The 20,325-nt window shown below is 36.0% G+C and overlaps 1 protein-coding gene across 4 annotated transcripts in view; it reads right to left on the bottom strand.

Annotated features, from left to right (window-relative positions):
• PTGER3 (prostaglandin E receptor 3) overlaps positions 1 to 20,325 on the bottom strand; it is an 84,021-nt gene that overhangs the window by 41,954 nt on the left and 21,742 nt on the right. For 3 of the 4 annotated variants that reach the window (XM_067726568.1, XM_067726567.1, XM_067726566.1), the window contains exon 2: positions 4,323 to 4,502. In XM_067726568.1, the coding sequence (XP_067582669.1) occupies positions 4,323 to 4,502 (180 nt within the window). Of the gene's footprint in view, positions 1 to 4,322; positions 4,503 to 9,496; positions 9,916 to 12,487; positions 13,667 to 20,325 lie in introns of those variants that run through there. The other variant, XR_010940898.1, reaches the window with a different exon arrangement.

The following is a 20,325-nucleotide window of genomic DNA, read 5'->3' on the forward strand; positions in this document are numbered from 1 at the left end:
AGCTAGCAATAAACAAGCAGTTATGAAGATTGGGCATGGTTGGCGACCTAAATTTTTACAGAGGTAAATCATGGAAATTTTAATTATTCCATACTAAGCTTTTTATATGTTTGTAGTAATAAATACTCTCTGTAGTAATAAAGTCTCTCTGTGTCACTCATCTTCTAGTAATCTGTATATTTCAAGAGAAGCTTTGGGGTTAAAATATGAGAATAAATGGGTAATATATGTGCCTAAAATTTCATAAAACAAAATTTTTCTATTTTCTGTAGCTGACTTAATCCCAATACAAAGAACTATGAAAACTGACATGGGGAAGACTGAAAGCAGATCACTAATCTGGGGTCAAAACCAACAAAAACATATAAAGTATTAAATAAATAAAATTCCTAATTCTTGAAAATTTAATATTAGAATATTGCCACAGATTGTCCACCTTATTAAAATACTGTTTTGTCAAAGTTTTTAGTTTGTCTATTACTCAATGCCAGTGTGGTCACAGGGTCTTTTATAGTTAACTTTTACATGAGCTTCCACAATTTTATTCCATAACATGGTCAAAAGGTCTTTTATATAATAAAGAAGTGTTCAGTATATATGTGCACTTTAAAATTGACAATCATTTAAATCTGGCATGATTTAAAATGACTTCATATATAGCATTAGGTAAATTTGATAAATCTTGGGATAACACATTTTGTTTCTTCAATTTAAAATATTTTAAAGCTATCCACCATACTTATTTTATTTGAAAAGTAAACTGTTCTAATTGGTTGACATGTCATCATTCTCTTCTGTGACACAACATAGCGGTATAAATTCACTGTTTGAAAAATCAAAACTGTTTCGTAAAATCTACGACAGCTGACATTACATATATTTCTACATTGCATTCACTCACTACTTTCTATTTAGTTTCCTAGGTCTCTATTTTTTTTTTTAACCAATACTGAGAAGTTTTGTAATTCTCATAATTTATGCATGCATTTTTTTCCTGCTCAGATATATGCATGGATAAACTAAGTATATGCGAGTGAATTTAAAGGCCAATGAACTTAAACGTGGAAACTGACATACTCTTCTGCAGACTTTAGATGTTTACTTCCTAACCACATCTAGGGCCTCTGAACAACATCTCTGAAATCTAACTTCAGCTATCATCCAAAGACTGATATCATTTAGGACTTATATTTCTTATCAGGTTTTCCATGTACTAACAAATGGCTGCCTACATAACAAAACTCACATGCCGTTTACATAATTCTTCCTTTTCCATCTCCTTTTTTTTTTTGACAATAATATTATATTTTAAAGTCTCTACTAAAAAGATAGCCTCTTATGTCCAGATCCTTCTTCCAGAATTACTTGTTTCAATTATTTACCTATTCATTAATTCTTCTTTTTTTAAACATCTTTATTAGAGTATAATTGCTTTACAATGTTGTGTTACTTTCTGTTGTACAACAGAGTGAATCAGCCATATGCATACATATGTCCCCATATCCCTTCCCTCTTGCGTCTCCCTCCCATCCTCCCTATCCTACCCCTCTAGGTGTTCACAAAGCACTGAGCTGATCTCCCTGTGCTATGCAGCTGCTTCCCACTAGCTATCTATTTTACATTTGGTAGTGTATGTATGTCCATGCCACTCTCTCACTTCGTCCCAGCTTACCCTTCCCCCTCCCCATGTCCTCAAGTCCATTCTCTACGTCTGCGTCTTTATTCCTGTCCTGACCCTAGGTTCTTCAGAACCTCTTTTTTTTTTTTTTTTTAGATTCCTTTTCAAGCTTGTTCAAAAACTGCCATCATCCACAACTACCATGTATCCCTGGGCAGGAATTTGTTTTGTAGTTAAGCATGAGTTTTAGGCTGTTTTGTCTTTATGCATTTCTGTGGTTTGATGAAAAGTGCTATTTCTTTGACAATAATCTCAATTACCACTTGGGAGTAGCAGTCTCTTAAATTATTAATACAAATAACGCTCTTTGTTATGCAACAATATGACACTGCACATCTGAAGATAAATTTGTGTTTCTGTAATTAAACAAGCAGAGATCATTCACTGTATCAGCTTGATGGTCTGTAATGGCATGAAGCGCTTCAACCATATTGTGGGGCCCCACCAATGTGCACTTTGTTTTGGCAGATAATGATTCATTCACTCCCTGAGCAAACAGTCATTGAACACTTTCTATATTCCAAGTGCTGTACTAGGTGCTGGAAGAAATAACCCAATCAAGCTCATACCACTTGGGTCTATACTATGTGTATATCTAAACCTAGGGTCTGAGGACCACTCAAGAGGTAAAACCTCTTCACTATAAGATCATTTAAGTGCACTTTTTTCCTGAAAAAAAAAGTATGTAGTTTTGTTTCATCCTCCATGAGGTGACCTGTAGGATAATCCAATTCTATGGCATAGAGAGATTTTATAATGGGGTTTTAGTATAGGTTATTTATCATCATTTTTTCCAAAACCTAGACTAGTGGAACGATCATGAGTTACAAAAGTGCTCCCAGCAGATTTTTTTCTTTTATTTGAATTTTTGAATTATATATATTCATTTATTTTTTTATACAGCAGGTTCTTATTAGTTATCTATTTTATACATATTGGTGTATATATGTCAATCCCAATCTCCCAGTTCATCCCACCACCAACCCCGCATCTCCGCCACTTTCCCCCCTTGGTGTCCATACATTTGTTCTCTACATCTGTGTCTCTATTTCTGCTCCCAGCAGATCTTGCTGTCTCACTCAATTTGACATGGTCATTTAAATTGATTCCTCCTGATTGACTTAGAGTGGTGTACTTATTAATCTAATAGATATTTTGTACCTCTTAAAATTAATTCTTCCCCAAATGCTTACTGAACACAAACACAAATGTAGTTACTATAAAGGAGTATAAATAAATCTCAAGTTTCTTAAAACTAGGAAGGCAATAAAGGAAAAAACAAATTAAAATCTTCATAAGAAAATGTTAGTAAGTCTGCAAAATGAATGCTCTAAAGAGTATGAAGAACATATTATGTAGGTCTGATTTGAAAGATTGTTGTGTTTGTTGGGGAAATCTTCTGTTTAAGTGTAATTCTCAAAACTTAACATAGTGACCTACTTGTGCCAAAAAGATATCAAGCTTAGCTATCAAGGTTTGTACACATGTAGACCCTGAGAGAAACATTTTAAGAATAAATATTTAGATAGAGCTACTTTGAGAAGAGGGCAGAGAAAGTGCTGTGAGGGATCAATATTATTAATTTCCTAATCCTATAAATAGGCCAAACTATGGAAAGTCTTTATGGAAGCTTCAAAATATTTATTGGTGTTAGAATCAGAGTTAGTATTTAAATACCCAAAATACTGACGAGAATACTTTTGGTGGAAAATCAGGGAAGATAATTAGCCAGAGTACGTATATTTAGTGCTCAAATCAGTCCTTAAATAGCATTTTGAAAAATCACTTCACTGACTCCCAAGCACAGTTTTACGAATCTTCTGCAGGCTTGTAGGAATTAAAAATGTAATCAAAAGGAAGAACATTTAGCAATTTGGATGGTCACAAACTCTGTCATTTTTGAAATAAATGGAACTGACTCTTATTCAGATAATGAATAAACCTAATTACCAACCCAACCAAAACTTAAACTTTGTAAGGTTAGCAGCTAATTTACAAATTGAGCAGTATTTAAATAACATCAGTACCAATGAACACTTGTGGATACATTATAGATTTTTTTTACTCCTAAGTCAACTTTTTAAAAAAATGTAAGGGGAATAAGAGTGACACAGAGAGAAAGAGAGAGTAAAAGAGAAAGCAGAAGGCCAAGGTTTTGAGCAAAAACAAACCTTGTCTTCAACGATCTGTGCGTTAAATTCCCCATGTATTCAGAATACTAGAATATTAACTATTCCCATCCCACCCCCATCACAGACCAAGATCATTTATATAGAAGAAAAAGTCTTCACCTAATAAATAATCACATATTCAGCTACAAATGACAGAGTCCCCCAAACACTAGACTATTATTAATCTATTTTCCTTTGTTTGTGTTTGAATACTTCTGGCACATAGGGGATTATCTATGCTTCTGAGACCATTTAGCCTTATATCAAAAATTCTACTTCAACGCATAAACAGTGGCATGCCAGATATGCCTAAATTCACAGTAAGGTTTAGGGCTATTTGTTGCCAAAAGCTGTGAACATGCAAGTTGATTAAGAGTTCTCTTTCATGCCTCTGTCTGTGTTATTTCATTGGATAGTGAGATCATCTGTACTTTCTTTCCATTATTACAGCAGCTGGAGACAGCATTTGCTACCTGGCAAAACTTTTGAAGAAGGATCTTTCTTAGCAGCAGATAAACCCAGGGATCCAAGATCTGGTTCAGTGAAGCCAGGCGAACAGCTATTAAGAAGAAGCTGCACTCTTTCTGCTTTTCTGTGTACGACTTGCAGTGCTCAACTGATGTATGATTGAAGATCATTTTCAACATCATTATCTAAGAAAAAGGGACAAATTATTATTCCAAAGATTAATAAAGTCATATGCATCTCCCTACACGGTACTTTGCACATAAATTAACAATCAATTGGTTATTGGATTGAAATGATCAATTCAAGCAACACTTATACTCACAGAACACAGCCCTGAATTATATAAGATATTCCTCTGGATTTTCCCACATTTTTGCCTATTCAACGTGATGCAGATTTTTTAAAAGTACATGTACTCAGGCTCTTTGTTCTTGGGATTTAAGAAGTTGGAAAACAACACATCTCAAAATTAGCCAAAGTCGTCTGTCTTGCTGCAGAAAATACCAGGAGGTTGACACCTAAATGAGAGCCAATGCTTCAAAAAAAAACAAAACATATGTAATCTGAAACTTCAGTAGTTGTAACTGGAAAAAAAGAAAAAAAAACCTAGCAGAAAAAATAGAAGCAAGAAAGGGGAAAATAGTAGTTATATTTTCTTTTTCTTCTTCTTCTTCCTCTTCTTCTTCTCCTTCTTCTTCTTCTTGTCATTAGCATTTGCCGAATCCTTACAATTTGCCTGACACTGTGTCAAGTTCTTCATATGTATTTAATAAACAACAATATTATTGCCATCTCCTTTTTACAATTGCAGAAACCAAGGTTTAATGACGTAAAATGGCTGAGCCAGACTTAAACCCAGGTTCACTGACATACGTCAAACAGCATTTTACCTCTTTTTGGTCTCTCCCTGGTCACTGCACACACACTAGAATGTAAACTCCATGAAGGCAGAATTTGGGACTATATCATTTTTTCCTCACTAGTTCATTCCCAGTACCTAGACCAGTATTTAGCAGAGGGTGTTCAACAACCATTTGTAAATGAATATATGATCCATATACAAATATAATATATGACATCTATAACATACATAATATAAATATACTTATATTTGAATGAATAAATATTTGTGATTACCACAGAAGAGAACAAAATGAAGATTCAAATGGATCTGGAAAGGTATTCAAGCTCATTAATCATCAGAGAAATGAATATTATGACAGAGTAAGAAACCATTTTACACCCACTAGCTTGACAAAAATGAAACGTGACTTTGGGGTGTGGAGCCATGTGGGTGCTTTTGCATCCTACTAGCAGGGGCGTGAGCTGCGGCAGCCACCTGGGAAGACAGTGAGGCCTGTCTCTGCTGCTGCTGTGCACAAGTCCCACTCCCAAGAGTACACTGCCCCTAACTGCTGCACCAGAAGTTGTGTGTATGACTGTTCATTACAGCATTGTTCGTAACAGCAGAAAAAAAGCAGGAACAACCCGAACATGGGTTCACACCTGCAAACAAAGAAAGGTGCTGACTTTATTACCAGCTCCTAAACTGGTCTTTCTAGACGTACATGACTATTAAGCACTTGAAACGTGGCTGGAGAAAATTGAGATGCTGGGATATGTAATGACTAATGAAATGATACTATCTTTGATGTAGTGTGTTAAATAAAGTACACTATTAAAATTAGCCTCACTTGTTACTTTTTAAAAAACGACATTACTAGAAAATTTAAAATTATATATGTGATTTGTATGTGTTGCTCACGGTACATTTCTACTGAACCCAAAATGTCTCTCTCTTAAGGCTCACATTTATTTGGATGTTCTGTCCTCAGGTCACACATCCCAAATTGAAGGAGTCCCAACATCCCTGGGCATCCCAAACACCCACAAACCTACCATCCCAACAATGGCACTTTCTTTCTTACACAGTCACCCTGGCTCAACACGTCAGAGTCACCTTCGAATCCTTCTTTTGCCTTGTCCTCTGCACTGCCATTTGCTCTTGTTCCAGTCTCATCCCCATTCAGCTCCTCCTCTCATCTGAATTATAGTGATAACAAACACCCCGATGGTGCAAATAGATGTCAGCACTACACAGATTCGGTGTTCTAAATCTCGGCTCTGATCAAATCCTCACCAGCTATGAAAATGTCAGCTTGGTCTTACTGGACAGAATTAAGTCACAGGTAATTCTTAAACCAATCACTGGCACAGGAGATGGAAATTTCCAGGTTTGGCTTATAAGACAAATACATTCTCTGGGGCTTACACTCTGGTCCTTGACCAATTTACCACCTAATACCTGAACAAAATTATGGCTCTATAGACAAATAAGAAGAGAAAAATGGGTAGGCATACATTCTGACTCTGTAATTCCTTTCAAAGAATTTTTTTCCAAGGGATTTATTCAATAAAAGGAAAAAGCTGGACAAATAAATGAATGTTCAGTGAAGAATTATCTAATCTAGTAAGAAACTGCAAACAAATAAATCTCTAGTGTCAGGAGTAAAGTTTAATAAAATACAGCCTGTTTGCTTAATAATATATATATGAAGTAAGTGAAAAGAACAGAATGTAAGATACTATCATGTATATATAATTGTATTGTTATTACAATTAAATTATGTAAAATATGTAGACTTGCAGAAGGCAATGGAATTATTATTAAACAATTATTAAATTATTTTAAATTTTTTATGTACATAAAAACATTTCAAGCAATTTAGGAAAGTCTTTTGTTTAAAGGGAGTTGATTATTCCCTTCATTAATAAATATGAATACACCAAATACACCAAAATTATTTAAAATAAATATATCTACATTAGTATCTTCTGATGCTGGCTCAGAGCCCTGTGAACTGAACACTGCCTCCCACATGTGATGAATGTTAAGGGCCTCAAGATGGGGCGATTATCCTGAATTATCTGGGTAGGCTTAATGTAATCACACGGGTTCTTAAAATCTGAGAACCTTTCCAGCTGTGGTCAGAGGGAGATGGGTCCACAGAAGAACGGTCAGAGAGATGCAGTGTTGCTGGTTTTGAAGATGAAGGAAGGGAGCCATGAGTTAAGGAATTATAGACGACCTCTAGAAATTGAAAGGAAAAGAAAAAAAAAAAAGCAAGGAAACAAGTCTGATTCTTCTTCAGAGCTTCCAGAAAGTAATGCAGCCCTGTGCATACCTTGATATTAGCCCAGTGAGACCCATGTCAGGCTTCCAACCTACGGAACTGTAAGATACATTTGTATTGTTTTAAGCCACCAAGTTTGTAATTTGTTAAAGAGCTACAGTAGAAAACTAATACTCCCACAGAGTGAGTTCTCAACAAATGCTGAAAGGGGATGGGGAGGTATGAGCTTGAAAACAATTTATTCTCTCTCACAGATAAAACATCCTAGCAATTTTCCTTACTTTGTACACTTTGTTAGGAAACTTTTTTTTTAACATAAAGTAAAAGTAAACTTCATCCTAACTCTTATATAAATTATCTCAATTTCTATATTTGCAACATGTAAAAATGCATTCCTGTTATTCAAGTTACATCAGTTAGATCTCAGTCTTTGACTAAAAGGTATAAAACTGTATTTTCAGTTCAGTTGCCTTTAAGAAAAACACGTGGTTATTAATTCTTTTGTCTTCTTATTATAAGCTATTGGTGCTAACTCTTTCAGTCCCTCACCTCATCCAATAATTAAATATATTTGACCACTTACCATCTTTCAGGAAGTGTTCTGAGCCTCATCTAGAATGATTTAAAAACTCACTTAAGTTACATTTTCATTTTCTTTTACAAAATAAAGTGTTGGATTTCTCCAACTTTTTATAATCAGGAAAATTCATAAAATTACTTATTAAAATGGAATTTCAGTCATTTTACACAGTCCTCCTTGATTATTTAAAAATTAATTTTTATGAGGCTAATAATTTAAAATTATTTTTATTAGGCTAATACAGGTTTCATATGCCTTACATTGGCTAGTCCACTGTAATTTCCCATAATTTTCTAATGACAATGCACTGATTATGAAATTATGAAACCAAGCTCTGTAAGCAATAGCTGGCACATGGGAAGAGACACTCGAGCTTTCCCAGAACTCATGAGATGTGCAGCATGAAGATAATTGGAATTAGAGGCAGTGAGCATGATATCGTCATTTCCAAATGGCAGCAGGGATGGAAGTAGAACTCTTAATTCCCTGTTTAATTTTAAACATAAATGCAAGTTAACATCCATGAAAAAAGCAAGGAAAGGAGTCTCCGATGCTCCTGCAGAGCTTCCAGCAGTGAATAGAGCCCTGTGGACACCTTGATATTAGGTGTCCTATATTAGACATCCCTCTATTTAAGGAGCTGAACAGTGATGAGAATTTTTGCAAATATATTTTAGACGATGAGACTTTGGGAGAAAAACTTTGGCATCAATATATAGACTTCTGGTAGATTATTCCTATTAGTCCCATTCTACAAGGGAGAAGGGACAAACAAAAACCAGGATGCTTGGCCACCACTGAAGCTATTTTTTCAGCAAACACGCTGCACAATTGCTCCTTCTAAACAGCCTCATATAACAATCTGGTCAAGGGAGCCGTGAGACCAGCTGTGGTTAAACAGAGCTGCCGCTCTTCTGTCAGCATCTTCTCCAGGCTCCATGTGACTCTCCCAGGCCTCTTGCCTCTCCTCCGGTTATCAGCAGGAAGAGAGAGTTCTTTTTGTACCGTGATAGCGAGGAACACAACTACATCAGTAACCCCTAAATTCTCCATCCCTGCCTAGTGTCAAGGGCAATTACTTTTCTCCATCCTAAAGGAAGATTTGTCTGATTTGTCCCTTCCACAGTGATAATGATCTTTTAAATGTACAAAACACTAACCAGGGAGACCTTTTTTTGGTTTTTTTTTTTTTGGTCACACTGCACAGCTTGTGGGATCTTAGTTCCCCGACCAGGGACTGAACCCGGGCCCTGGAAGTGAAAGCGTGGAGTCCTAACCACTGAACCACCAGGGAATCCCCGGAAGATTGTTTTTAATATTCTGCATTTGGACTTTATTTTACTACAGTAGGATTTAAAAGTACACATTTAAAAACCTTCAGTACTTTATTTCTTGGTTCAAATATGCCTTGGGCTATAGGCTACATATATCTATTGAAGATGATAAATGAGAAAACCCAGAAAAATTAATTTGTGGAGAGGGAATAAAATTTTTATTTTCCCTTAGGCTCCATTACGTGGTTTTTATGCATTTCTAGATTATTCCTAATATAATGTGTAAGAGAACTTTCCTCACAGCCAATTTTTATTTATGATGTTTTGTTTTCCGTAATCTCCGGTTGTCAGGTTACGGGAGAATAACCTGCTCCACTGGAAACTCCCTGTATAGTTTGATAAATGTGCTACATTATAATACATTGAAACCAGTCTGGGAGCTTTGAACCACTTAATTACATAATTTGAAGGACTTTCATGAGAAGAAGTTTCACTGCAGATTTAAGAAATAATTGTAGTCTTTTCAATCTGGTTACAACTCTGTTCTCAGATTGCCAAATCATCTCAGCATTCTAGACTTTGTTTCAGAAGCTTCTCCTCTTTATCTAATCTGGAAAAGTTGGAAATAAACAGTTCATACACATTAAGAAAAGTTACTAGAAGTTGCATTACTTCATCTTTACTATTATGCAATTTTATTAAATGTTTCAAAACAACAATGGACTAAGAATCAGAAGAAGCAAATCCTACCCTGGCTCTGCCACCAATTTTGAATTTAAGCAAGTCATTTACTCTCTGTGCTCTATTAAATTTATTAGCAAACCATGGGGTTGGACTGGATGGTCTCTTACATATACTTCTATGGCTAAATTTTTTCTGATGAATTCTGGGGCAAAACTGGAAAATGGATAAGGATTTAATTTGAAAAAGAAAAGAAACTGAAAAGTAAAAAATGTGGAACAAAAGACAAAACTCTTCTGCAGGAAAACCCCAAATGTGTCTTTTGGGAAATGGAAGAGAGAGGAAAACTACAAAGTTAGAAAGTGGACAGTGTAAGAAGACAAGGGACAAGAATTCATGAAACTTTAGGAGGAGATATTTTAGAAGTTCAGGCTTAGGCAAACACACTGATCAAGAGTTAAAGACCTGCCATAAATCTGACTCAGCTCTGCTTCTAGTTTGGGGACAAGTTACCTAACTTTGAATCTTGATTTCTCTTCTTCTCTAAAACATGATTAATACATGCTTACTAAGCATCTTCTCCATCTAGTAGTGCAATTGTGAAAATTAAAATGAGGTAAGGATAATTAACACCTTCAATCTACACAGCATACCTCTCCCCAAGCCCCAAGCTACTGCACTATTGTATAGGTTTCTAGAAACAGAATGCTTTGAGGTTCAAAGAAAGAATAGGGGACACTTAGGGGAATAGTGCAAGGAAATGAATGTATGATCTATAAGTCTGCTTTCCTTAAATTTCTACCTAGTAGAGTTATTTCAAAAAAACCTTCAAATTTGCACTTTAAAAATGTTTGGTAATGCAGAATTATCCAATCACTACACAGGGGAACTCAAAATTGTAAAGAAGGCTGCAGCCTGCCACCACATTATTTGGTACCTAGGAATTACTTTCTTCTCTCAATTAGTATGAACTGTGAAATCTGTGTGGCTCAGTATAGCTCAGTACATATGTCTAGATAGATATTTATCTTTCTATTAGAACAGTCAAAAAATGTCAGTAACAAGTATTCAAATTCTGGCTGAAAGGGGGAAGGCAAAATCTACTCTATAAAAACATTCATTCCTTGGATTATGGATGATAGATTAGCTTTGTAATACTCATGTCAGAAGAGGTATCTTTATTATATTTCAAACTTTTGTATCTCAGGTATCAAGAGAGTCTAGACAATATGTCTTTGTCAAGGTTTAAGGAACATTAATGTTTACAAATGTTTAGAATTAGGATAGTTTTGTTTTCTTCCAAAATATAGTTTCATTTAAACCCCAAATGCTCTTATCCTACTATCTTACACTCAGAGAGAACCACAGTATTAGTGACAAGTAAGAGTAGCTAAATGGTTAAGGAAGGAATCAGAGATGTGGGCTAAGTTTTGTGTGCAGGGATATTCTCCTCAATATAAAAGAAAATTAAAAACTTAAATGGCCAACAAAAGGACAATGTTCAAATTACGGAACATCTCTCAATGTGCATAATATGTAGTATGCTTTCCAATGTTAACATTTAAAATCATGTTTTTGAAGAATATTTAATAACGTGAAGAAATGTTCAGGATGTGAAAGGCAAAAACAAATGTTTATTACATAATATAATCCAATTAAAAAAAATTCTGTGTGTATATATAGAAAAATACTAGAAGCAGTTAACTCTGAGTAGGAAATTAGGGTGATTTCTATTTTCTTATCTATATTTTTCTTTGTTTTCCAAATTCTCCACAACAAATGTGTTACTTTCACACTTCGAAAAGAAGCATTAATATTAGAGTACTTGAAAGCTTAGGTATAAAAAATAACCTCCTATATAATTTATTGGCAAAATTTTAGCGTCACAATCCATCCTAGAACCATCACGTGGTCATTTTAAGTTGAATTCTTAGGTAGTCAATGTGTGACTAATTTAACAACTAATAGGTAAACAGTCTGACACTCTTACAATGGGTCAAAACATTTAACTTAATAGACAAATTCAGTTTGATTTATTAAAGGGAATGTGATGTTTATTGGTAAAGTACTGGCATCTGAGATTCACGGACAGTACAGCCATGATATGCAAAAGAATCCCCTCTTGTGCCAGAGTAAGTATACAACACAGGCTAATACTGTGATTCTAACCTGATATAACTTTTTATTTAACTTTGTTTCGTGTCAAAATGACACTCAGTTTTAGATCTGTGCTGTGGGAGAACTTTACCTCATAGGGGGATCCAAATAGACACATGATGTACTTGGGATGGGCACTGGGTAAATATGGGCACACTGGGATCTCTTTTTGAATCCATGATCCCCAGCCTCCTTATCTCATTCCCTAGTTAGCTCATCTCTCTCTCTCTCTCTCTCTCTCTCTCTCTCTCTCGCTTTCATTCACCACAGTGGCTATTTTACACATTTTCTACTGTCCTAATTCACATCACAGAAAAAAAAAAAGCTGTTTAGGGTCTTTTCACCTTCTTAGGACCAAATTCAGCATCGTAGCTCTCCATTCCTCCTTTCCTTTTTTTCAAACAGAAGACGTGTCCTGTCTCCTAGCTAAGACCAGCCTCTGTCTGTGCCCTGGATCCTATCCTTCATGAATGTTAGAAGCCTTATTTTCTCAATTATCTCCTTCCTCTTTTATCTTTAACTTTTGGCTTTTTCCCATTATCATTTTAACATATCTAAATTTATCCTACCTTGAGAAAATAAAACGTCCTGTGGAATTCTTACCTCCCTACACATACTGCTCCAGAAGCTACAGCTGAACTTCTCCAAAGAGTCGTCTATCCTCTTTATCTTCAAATTTATTTCTAAACCTACTATAGCCTGACCTCAGTGCCCATAAATCCTCAAGAAGGGCTTTTTGAAATCCACCAGACACTTACCAGCCTTTCTTGAAACATTCTCTTCCCTAAGATTCAGGTTGCCAAATAAGTTCAGGTTGCCATTACCCAAATATTCTCAAATATTCAGATTACCATTTGTTCTGATTTTCTTACTAATTTTCCTGGTACCTCTCTGAGTGCCCCTTTGCAGTCTCCTTTATGGCTCCTATTTCTCCATCCATCCTGAAAGTGTTAGCATTTTTCAGTCCTATATCATATAATGGGAGGGAGCTACTACGCATAAACTCATTGTGCGATTTCTTCTAGCCCAATGACTTCAAAACCCATCTATGTGCTCTAGGCTGTACCTCTTCTCTGAGCTCCAGATTGATTGATTTAGCTGCCTAAAGCCCAGATCTTCCTAGATGTCTGACATCAAATTCAGCAGAGGTTCAAACTGAAATCATTATCTTCTTCAAAGCTGCTCCTCCACTAATCTTCTCTGTCTCAGTAAACCCAGTCCCCTGAAACAGAAACTGAAGAGTTATCCTTGCTTCATCTTGATTTATTTATCTCCATACGTTCCTCTCTGTCTAGCTTTTTCTCTCTCATTCTACCTCATTAGTCGTATTCCTCACATCCAATCAATCACAAATTCTCCAATGAACTTCCTAATACTTTTAAAATCTATCACTTCTTTCATTTTCACTCCCGTTGACCCTAAATTCAGACCATCATCATCTCTTATATAAACTACCACAGTAGTCTATTACATGATTCGTTAGCCTCCATTCTGGGCCCCTCCGTGCTGTTTACAAGATGTTCCTGAAATGAAAATGTGACTGTGTTATTCCACTTTGAAAAGTTTTTTCAATGGCTTTTAATTGCCCTGAGTATAAAGTCTAAACCCTTTAAAATGGGCATTGAAGGCTCATTATGATTTGGCCCCTGTAGAGCTTTCTAGCCTAAATTCTCACCATTTGTTACTCTCACACCTATATTCCAATTACTTTGAACTTCTTTGAGTTCTTTAAAAGTGCCAGTTCTTCCTTCTTCTAGACTTTTATAAATGTGGATCCCTAGGTCCTATAACTCTCACTCTCCTCTTCTTTACTTGACTAATTCCAACTTATTTTTTGTGTATATTTGAAAAATCAATTTATCTGCTGTTTCCTCTGCCAAAAGCCTAGCAGATAATTCGTAATATGTACTCCCAAAATTCTTGACTACTTTTATCACTCTTACACACTTTATATTGTTGCTTAATTGCCAGCCTCTTCTAGTAGATGAAAATTGTTACAAGAGTAGGGCTTACTTCTATCCTTTTAGGTATATCTCAGGACAGACCTAGCCCAGAATATATTACACTGTAGATTTATAAATAGTTTTGAGGGACTTCCCTGGTGGTCCAGGAGTAAAGAATCTGCCTTGCAATGCAGGGGATGCGGGTTCGATCCCTGGGTAGGGAACTAAGATCCCACATGCCGCAGGGTAACTAAGCCTACATGCCACAACTACTGAGCTCGCATACCTCAACTAGAGTCCACATGTCACAAACTACAGAGCCCATGCACTCTGGAACCTGCACACCACAACTACAGAGCCCACGTGCCCTGGAGCCTGTGTGCCACAGCTAGGGAAGAGAAAACCCACACACCACAACTATAAAGGAGCCCGTGTACCACAACAAAGAGCCTGCGTGCCACAATGAGAGATCCTGCATGCCTCAACAAAGATCCTGCATGCCGCAACTAAGACCCGACACAGCCAAAAATAAATAAATAAATAATAAGTAAATAAATCTTTAAAAAATAAATCAATAGTTTTGAATTAACAAATGAATGAATAATAATAGTAGAGTGTATCCTACTATTATTAGTACCCATTTGTGGGTAACAGATTTTAGTTTCACTTAATGAACAAATTCATTAATATTTATCCTTATTCAAGACTCTGGTCTCTTTTTTTTCCTTTCTGTTATTATAATTAGCCAAGATGACAGCTTCAATTTAGGTATTAATAGAACTAAGCACATCTTATTACTCATAATTTTAACTAGAATGTTCATAGCTACAGCAGTAACCTGGAAGAGGCTGGAGGGTTGGGCTATAAAATCAACAGGAGAAGCAAATATTTAAAATAAAACAGAGGTGTGGGTAAGATGATGGAGTAGGAAGACCCTGAGCTCACCTCCTCTGATAGGCACACCAAAATTACAACTTTTTACAGAACGCTATCTATGAGAACTGCCTGAAGACTAGAGAAAAGATTTTCCACAACTAAAGAGATAAAGAAGGAACCACAACAAGACAAGTAGGAGGGATGGAGATGCAGTATAGTCAAGACTCATACCCCTGAGTAGGTGATCCATAAACAGGAGGATAATTACAACTGCAGAAGTTCTCCCCAAGGATTGAGGGGTCCAAGCCCCACATAGGGCTCCTCAGCCCAGGGGTCCTGCACTGGGAGGATGAGCACCCAGATGTTTGGCTTTGAAGGCCAGCAGGGCTTGTGTATGGGAGAGCTACAGGGCTGTAGGAAACAGGGACTTCACTCTAAAAGAGTGCATGCAAAATCTCACACTCTCCAAATCCCAGCTCAGAGGCAGGCATTTGAAAGGAGCCTGGGTCATACCCATTTGCTGATCTTGGAGAGCCTCCCAGAGAGGGAGGAGGCAACTGGGACACCCTCTGGGGACAGCAGCAGATTCTGGCAGCAGCCATTTTGGGGAGCTTGTTCTACCACAAGGAAACTGGTGCTGAAAAGTGCCATTTTGGAATCCTCTCTGGCCTATTAATGCCAGGGGTTTATCTGCCCACCAGTGTGTTGCACCAGCCCAGAACCACCCCCCAACCCCAGTTCCCCACAGCCAGCAGCCCCAGGACCTGGTCCTGCCACCAGCAGGCTAGCAGCCACCTGGGTCAGAGACAGCCTTGCCTACCAGTGTACCCATGGTAGTGGGCCCTGCCACAACGGAAGAGCCTACACAGCCCACAGAGAGGGTACCCCTAGAGCATATAGCTCTGGTGAGCAGATGGGAGTGTGTTGCTGGGTCCCATAGGACATCTCCTCCATAAGGCCACTTCTCCAAGATCAGGGAATGTAACCGACCAACTTAATACTTAGAAATAAACACAGAGAGTTAGGCAAAATGAGAAGATAGAAGAACATATTCCAAACAAAGGAACAAGACAAAACTTCAAAAAAAAAAAAAAAAAAAAAACTGAAAGAAGTGGACACAAACAAGGTACCCAATAAAGAGTTCAAGATAATGATCATAAAGATGCTCAACAAACTCAGAAGGATGGATGAACACAGTGAGAATTTTAACAAAGAGTTAGAAAATACAGAGAAGAACCAAACAGTGGTGAAGAATACAATGACTGAAATAAAAAATACACTAGAAAGCATCAAGAGTAGAGTAGATGATACAGAGGAAAGGATCAGTGGACTGGAAGACAGAGTAGTGGAAATCACTCAAGCTGAACATAAAAAAGAAAAAAGAAATTTAAAAAATGAAGATAGTTTAAGAGACCTTTGGGACAACATCAAGCATCCCAACATTCACATTATAAAGGTCCAAGAAGGAGAGAGAGAGAAAAAGACAGAAAACTTATTTAAAGAAATAATAGCTGAAAACATTCCTAAACTGGGAAAAGAAACAGACATTCAGGTCCAAAAAGCACAGAGAGTCCCAAACAAGATGAATCCAAAGAGGTCCACATGAGGACACATTATAATTAAAATGGCAAAAATTAAATATAAAGAGAGAATCTTAAAAGTAACAAGAGAAAAGCAAACAGGTATGTACAAGGAAACTCCCATCAGACTATCAGCTGTCTTTTCGGTAGAAAATTTTCAGGCCAGAAGGGAGTGGCATGATATATTCAAAATGATGACAGGAAAAAACTTACACCCTGAAAGGCTATCATTCAGATTTGAAGGAGAGATAAAGAGTTTATTGGTGCTAAAAGAGTTCAGCACCACTAAACTGGTTTTACAAGAAATGTTAAAGAGACTTCTCTAAGAAGAAAAGAAAAAATCACAATTAGAAACATGAAAATTACAAAAGGAAAAATCTCATTGGTAAAGGCAAATATACAGCAAAGGTAGTAGATCAACTACTTATAAAGCTAGTAGGAAGGTTAAAAGACAAAAGTAGTAAAATCATCTATATCCACAATAAGTAGTTAAGGTATATACAAAACAAAAAGATGTAAAATATGATGTCAAAAACATTAAAAGTGGTAGAGGGTAGTAAAAGTACAGGGCTGTTAAAATATGTTTGAACTTAAGAGATCATCAACTTAAAATAATCATGTATAACATAATAAACATGAACCTTGTGGCTATCACAAACCAAAAACCTATAATGGATACACTCACAAAAAAGAGAAAGCGATTTAAACATAACACTAAAGATAGTTATCAAATAAAAACAGAAGAGAGCAAAAGAAGAAGAAAGAAAGAAAAAACTATAAAAATGACCAGAACACAATTAACAAGTATATCTATCAATAATTAATTTAAATGTATATGGACTAAATGCTCCAATCAAAAGACATATAGTGACTGAATGAATTAAAAAAAGAAAAAAAGACCCATACATATGCTGCCTGTAAAAGAGTCACTTCAGATCTAAAGACACACAGACTGTAAGTGAGGGGATGGGAAAAGGCATCCCATGCAAATGGAAACAAAAAGAAATGTGGGGTAGCAATACTTATAAAAGGGACAAAATAGACTTAAAAACAAAGACTGTAGCAGAGACATAGAAGGACATTACATAATGATAAAGAGATTGATATAACAATTGAAAATGTATATGCACCCAACATAGGAGCACCTAACTACATAAAGCATATATTAACAAAAATAAAGGGAAAAATTGACAGTAACACAATAATAGTAGGGAACTTTAACACCCCACTTATATCAATGTATAGAACAGCCAGACAGAATACTGATAAGAAAGCACTGGCCTTAAATGACACATTATACCAGGTGGTCTTAATAAATATATATAGATCATTCCATCTAAAAAACACAGAATACACATTCTTTTCAAGTGCACCTGGAAAATTTTCCAGGATAGATCTCATGCTAGCCAAAAAACAAGTCTCTATAAATTTAGGAAAACAAATTATATCAAGAATTTTTTCTGACCACAACACAATGACACTAGAAATCAACTAAGAGAAAAAAGCTGCAAAAAACACAAACACATGGAGGCTAAACAAATGCTACTAAACAACCAATGGGGGACTGAAGCATTAAAGAGGAAATTAAATTCCTGGAGACAAATAAAAATGGAAATACAACAATTCAAAATCTGTGGGACATAGTAAAAGTAACTCTAAGAAGGAAGTTTATAGCAATGCAATTCTATCTCAGGAAACAAACAAACGGAAATCTAAAATAAACAATCTAACCTTACACCTAAAGGAAGTAGAAAGTAAAGAACAAACAAAACCCAAAGTTATTAGGAGAAAAGAAATAATAAAGATTAGAGAAGAAATAAATGAAATGGAGACTAAAAAAACAATAGAAAACAGACTCATCGATACAGAGAAAAATTGGTTGCCAGAAGGGAGGGAGGTGGGAGCACAAAATAGTTGAAGGGGATTAAGAGGTACAAACCTTCAGTTATATAATAAATAGTAACAGGGATGTAATATACAGCATAAGGAATATGGTCAATAATATTGTAATAACTTTGTATGCGACAGGTGGTTACTAATGTATGCATATGTCAAATCATTATATAGTGCACCTAAAACTAACATAATATTGTATGTCAACTACATTTCAATAAAAAATAAAAATCAAAGAAGTCTACAAGTATTAAATTCTGGAGAGGGTGTGGAGAAAACCCTCTTACACTGTTGGTGGGAATGTAAATTGGTATAGCCACTATGGAGCACAGTATGGAGGTTCCTTAAAAAACTAAAAACAGAGTTACCGTATGATCCTGCAGCCCCAATATTGGGCATATATCTGGAGAAAACTATAATTTGAAAAGATACATGTGCCCCAATGTTCATTGCAGCACTATTTACAATAGCCAAGACATGGAAGCAACCTAAATGTCCAAAGACAGATGAATGGATAAAGAAGATGTGGTATATATGTACATACAAAGGAGTATTACTCAGCCATAAAAAAGAATGAAATAATTCCATTTGTAGCAACATGGATGGACCTAGAGATTATCATACTAAGTGAAGTAAGCCAAAGACAAATATCATGTGATATCACTGATATGTGGAATCTGAAAAAAAAAAAGATACAAATGAACTTATTTATAAAACAGAAACAGACTCACAGATTTAGAGAATGAACTTACGGTTACTAGGGGGGGGAAGATGGGGGGAAGGGATAGTGAGGGAGTTTGGGATCAACATGTACACACTGCTATACTTAAAATGGATAAACAACAAGGACCTACTGTATAGCACAGGGAACTCTGCTCAATGTTGTGGGCCAGCCTGGATGGAAGGGGAGTTTGGGGGAGAATGGATACATGTAACATATGGCTAAGTCCCTTTGCTGTGCACCTGAAACTATCACAACATTGTTAACTGGCTATACTCCAATATAAAATAAAAAGATTAAAAAAAGCAAAACAGAAATAGATCCACAGACACAGAAAAAAAATTTATGGTTACCAAAGGGGTAGGGGCAGGATAAATTAGGTTGGGATTAGCATATACACACTACTATATATAAAATGGATAACCATCAAGTACTTACTGTATAGCACAGGGAACTATACTCAAAATTTTGTAATAACCTATAACAGAAAAGAATCTGAAAAAGAATATATATATTCTTTTAGTATTAGCATGGGAACTTCCTGACATTATTTTCTTTTTCCCAACACAAAACACTCCTTCATAAAATTTACCAGCTTTCTTTATAGTTAATTCTCATTCTGTTGTTGACTATAAATAGGAGCTAGGTAATTGTGCAATGCCAGATCCACAACTTGAGGGGAGTAAAGTGTCACACAGTGGCATCCTTTTTTCTTTGACATTAGGAAGAACTTTCTATGATTTCCTGACTGTGACAGGAAGCTCAGCCTCCAATGCCTCAACCTTTTTAAAGAGAACTGTGTTAACTGGGTTTAACTTCCACTTTTATTGCTTGGCCTTTGTGAGGGGGAAAGTGACAACCAAAATTTTTGATGACTATCCTTTTGGGTTTCCAAGTAGCAGCACTGAAGACATTGATTCCTGCAACCCATTCACCTTCCAGGTTTGCTGTGTTAACAGATATGGACGTATATTGTAACCTGACTTATAGTAAGTACTGTGTAAGTATTAGTTGTTATTGTTGTGGTATTATTAACATTCAGATGTTAAATATAATAAAAGGAAGCATAAAAGGTCCCTTCACTGTCACCTCTTAGCTAGTACATGAATTCCAATGAAGAAGAATGTGGCTATGACACACGACAGAATGGTAACTTGCCATGTCCAGTA

Source organism: Pseudorca crassidens, chromosome 2 (assembly GCF_039906515.1).
Source record: "Pseudorca crassidens isolate mPseCra1 chromosome 2, mPseCra1.hap1, whole genome shotgun sequence".
Taxonomy (NCBI): domain Eukaryota; kingdom Metazoa; phylum Chordata; class Mammalia; order Artiodactyla; family Delphinidae; genus Pseudorca; species Pseudorca crassidens.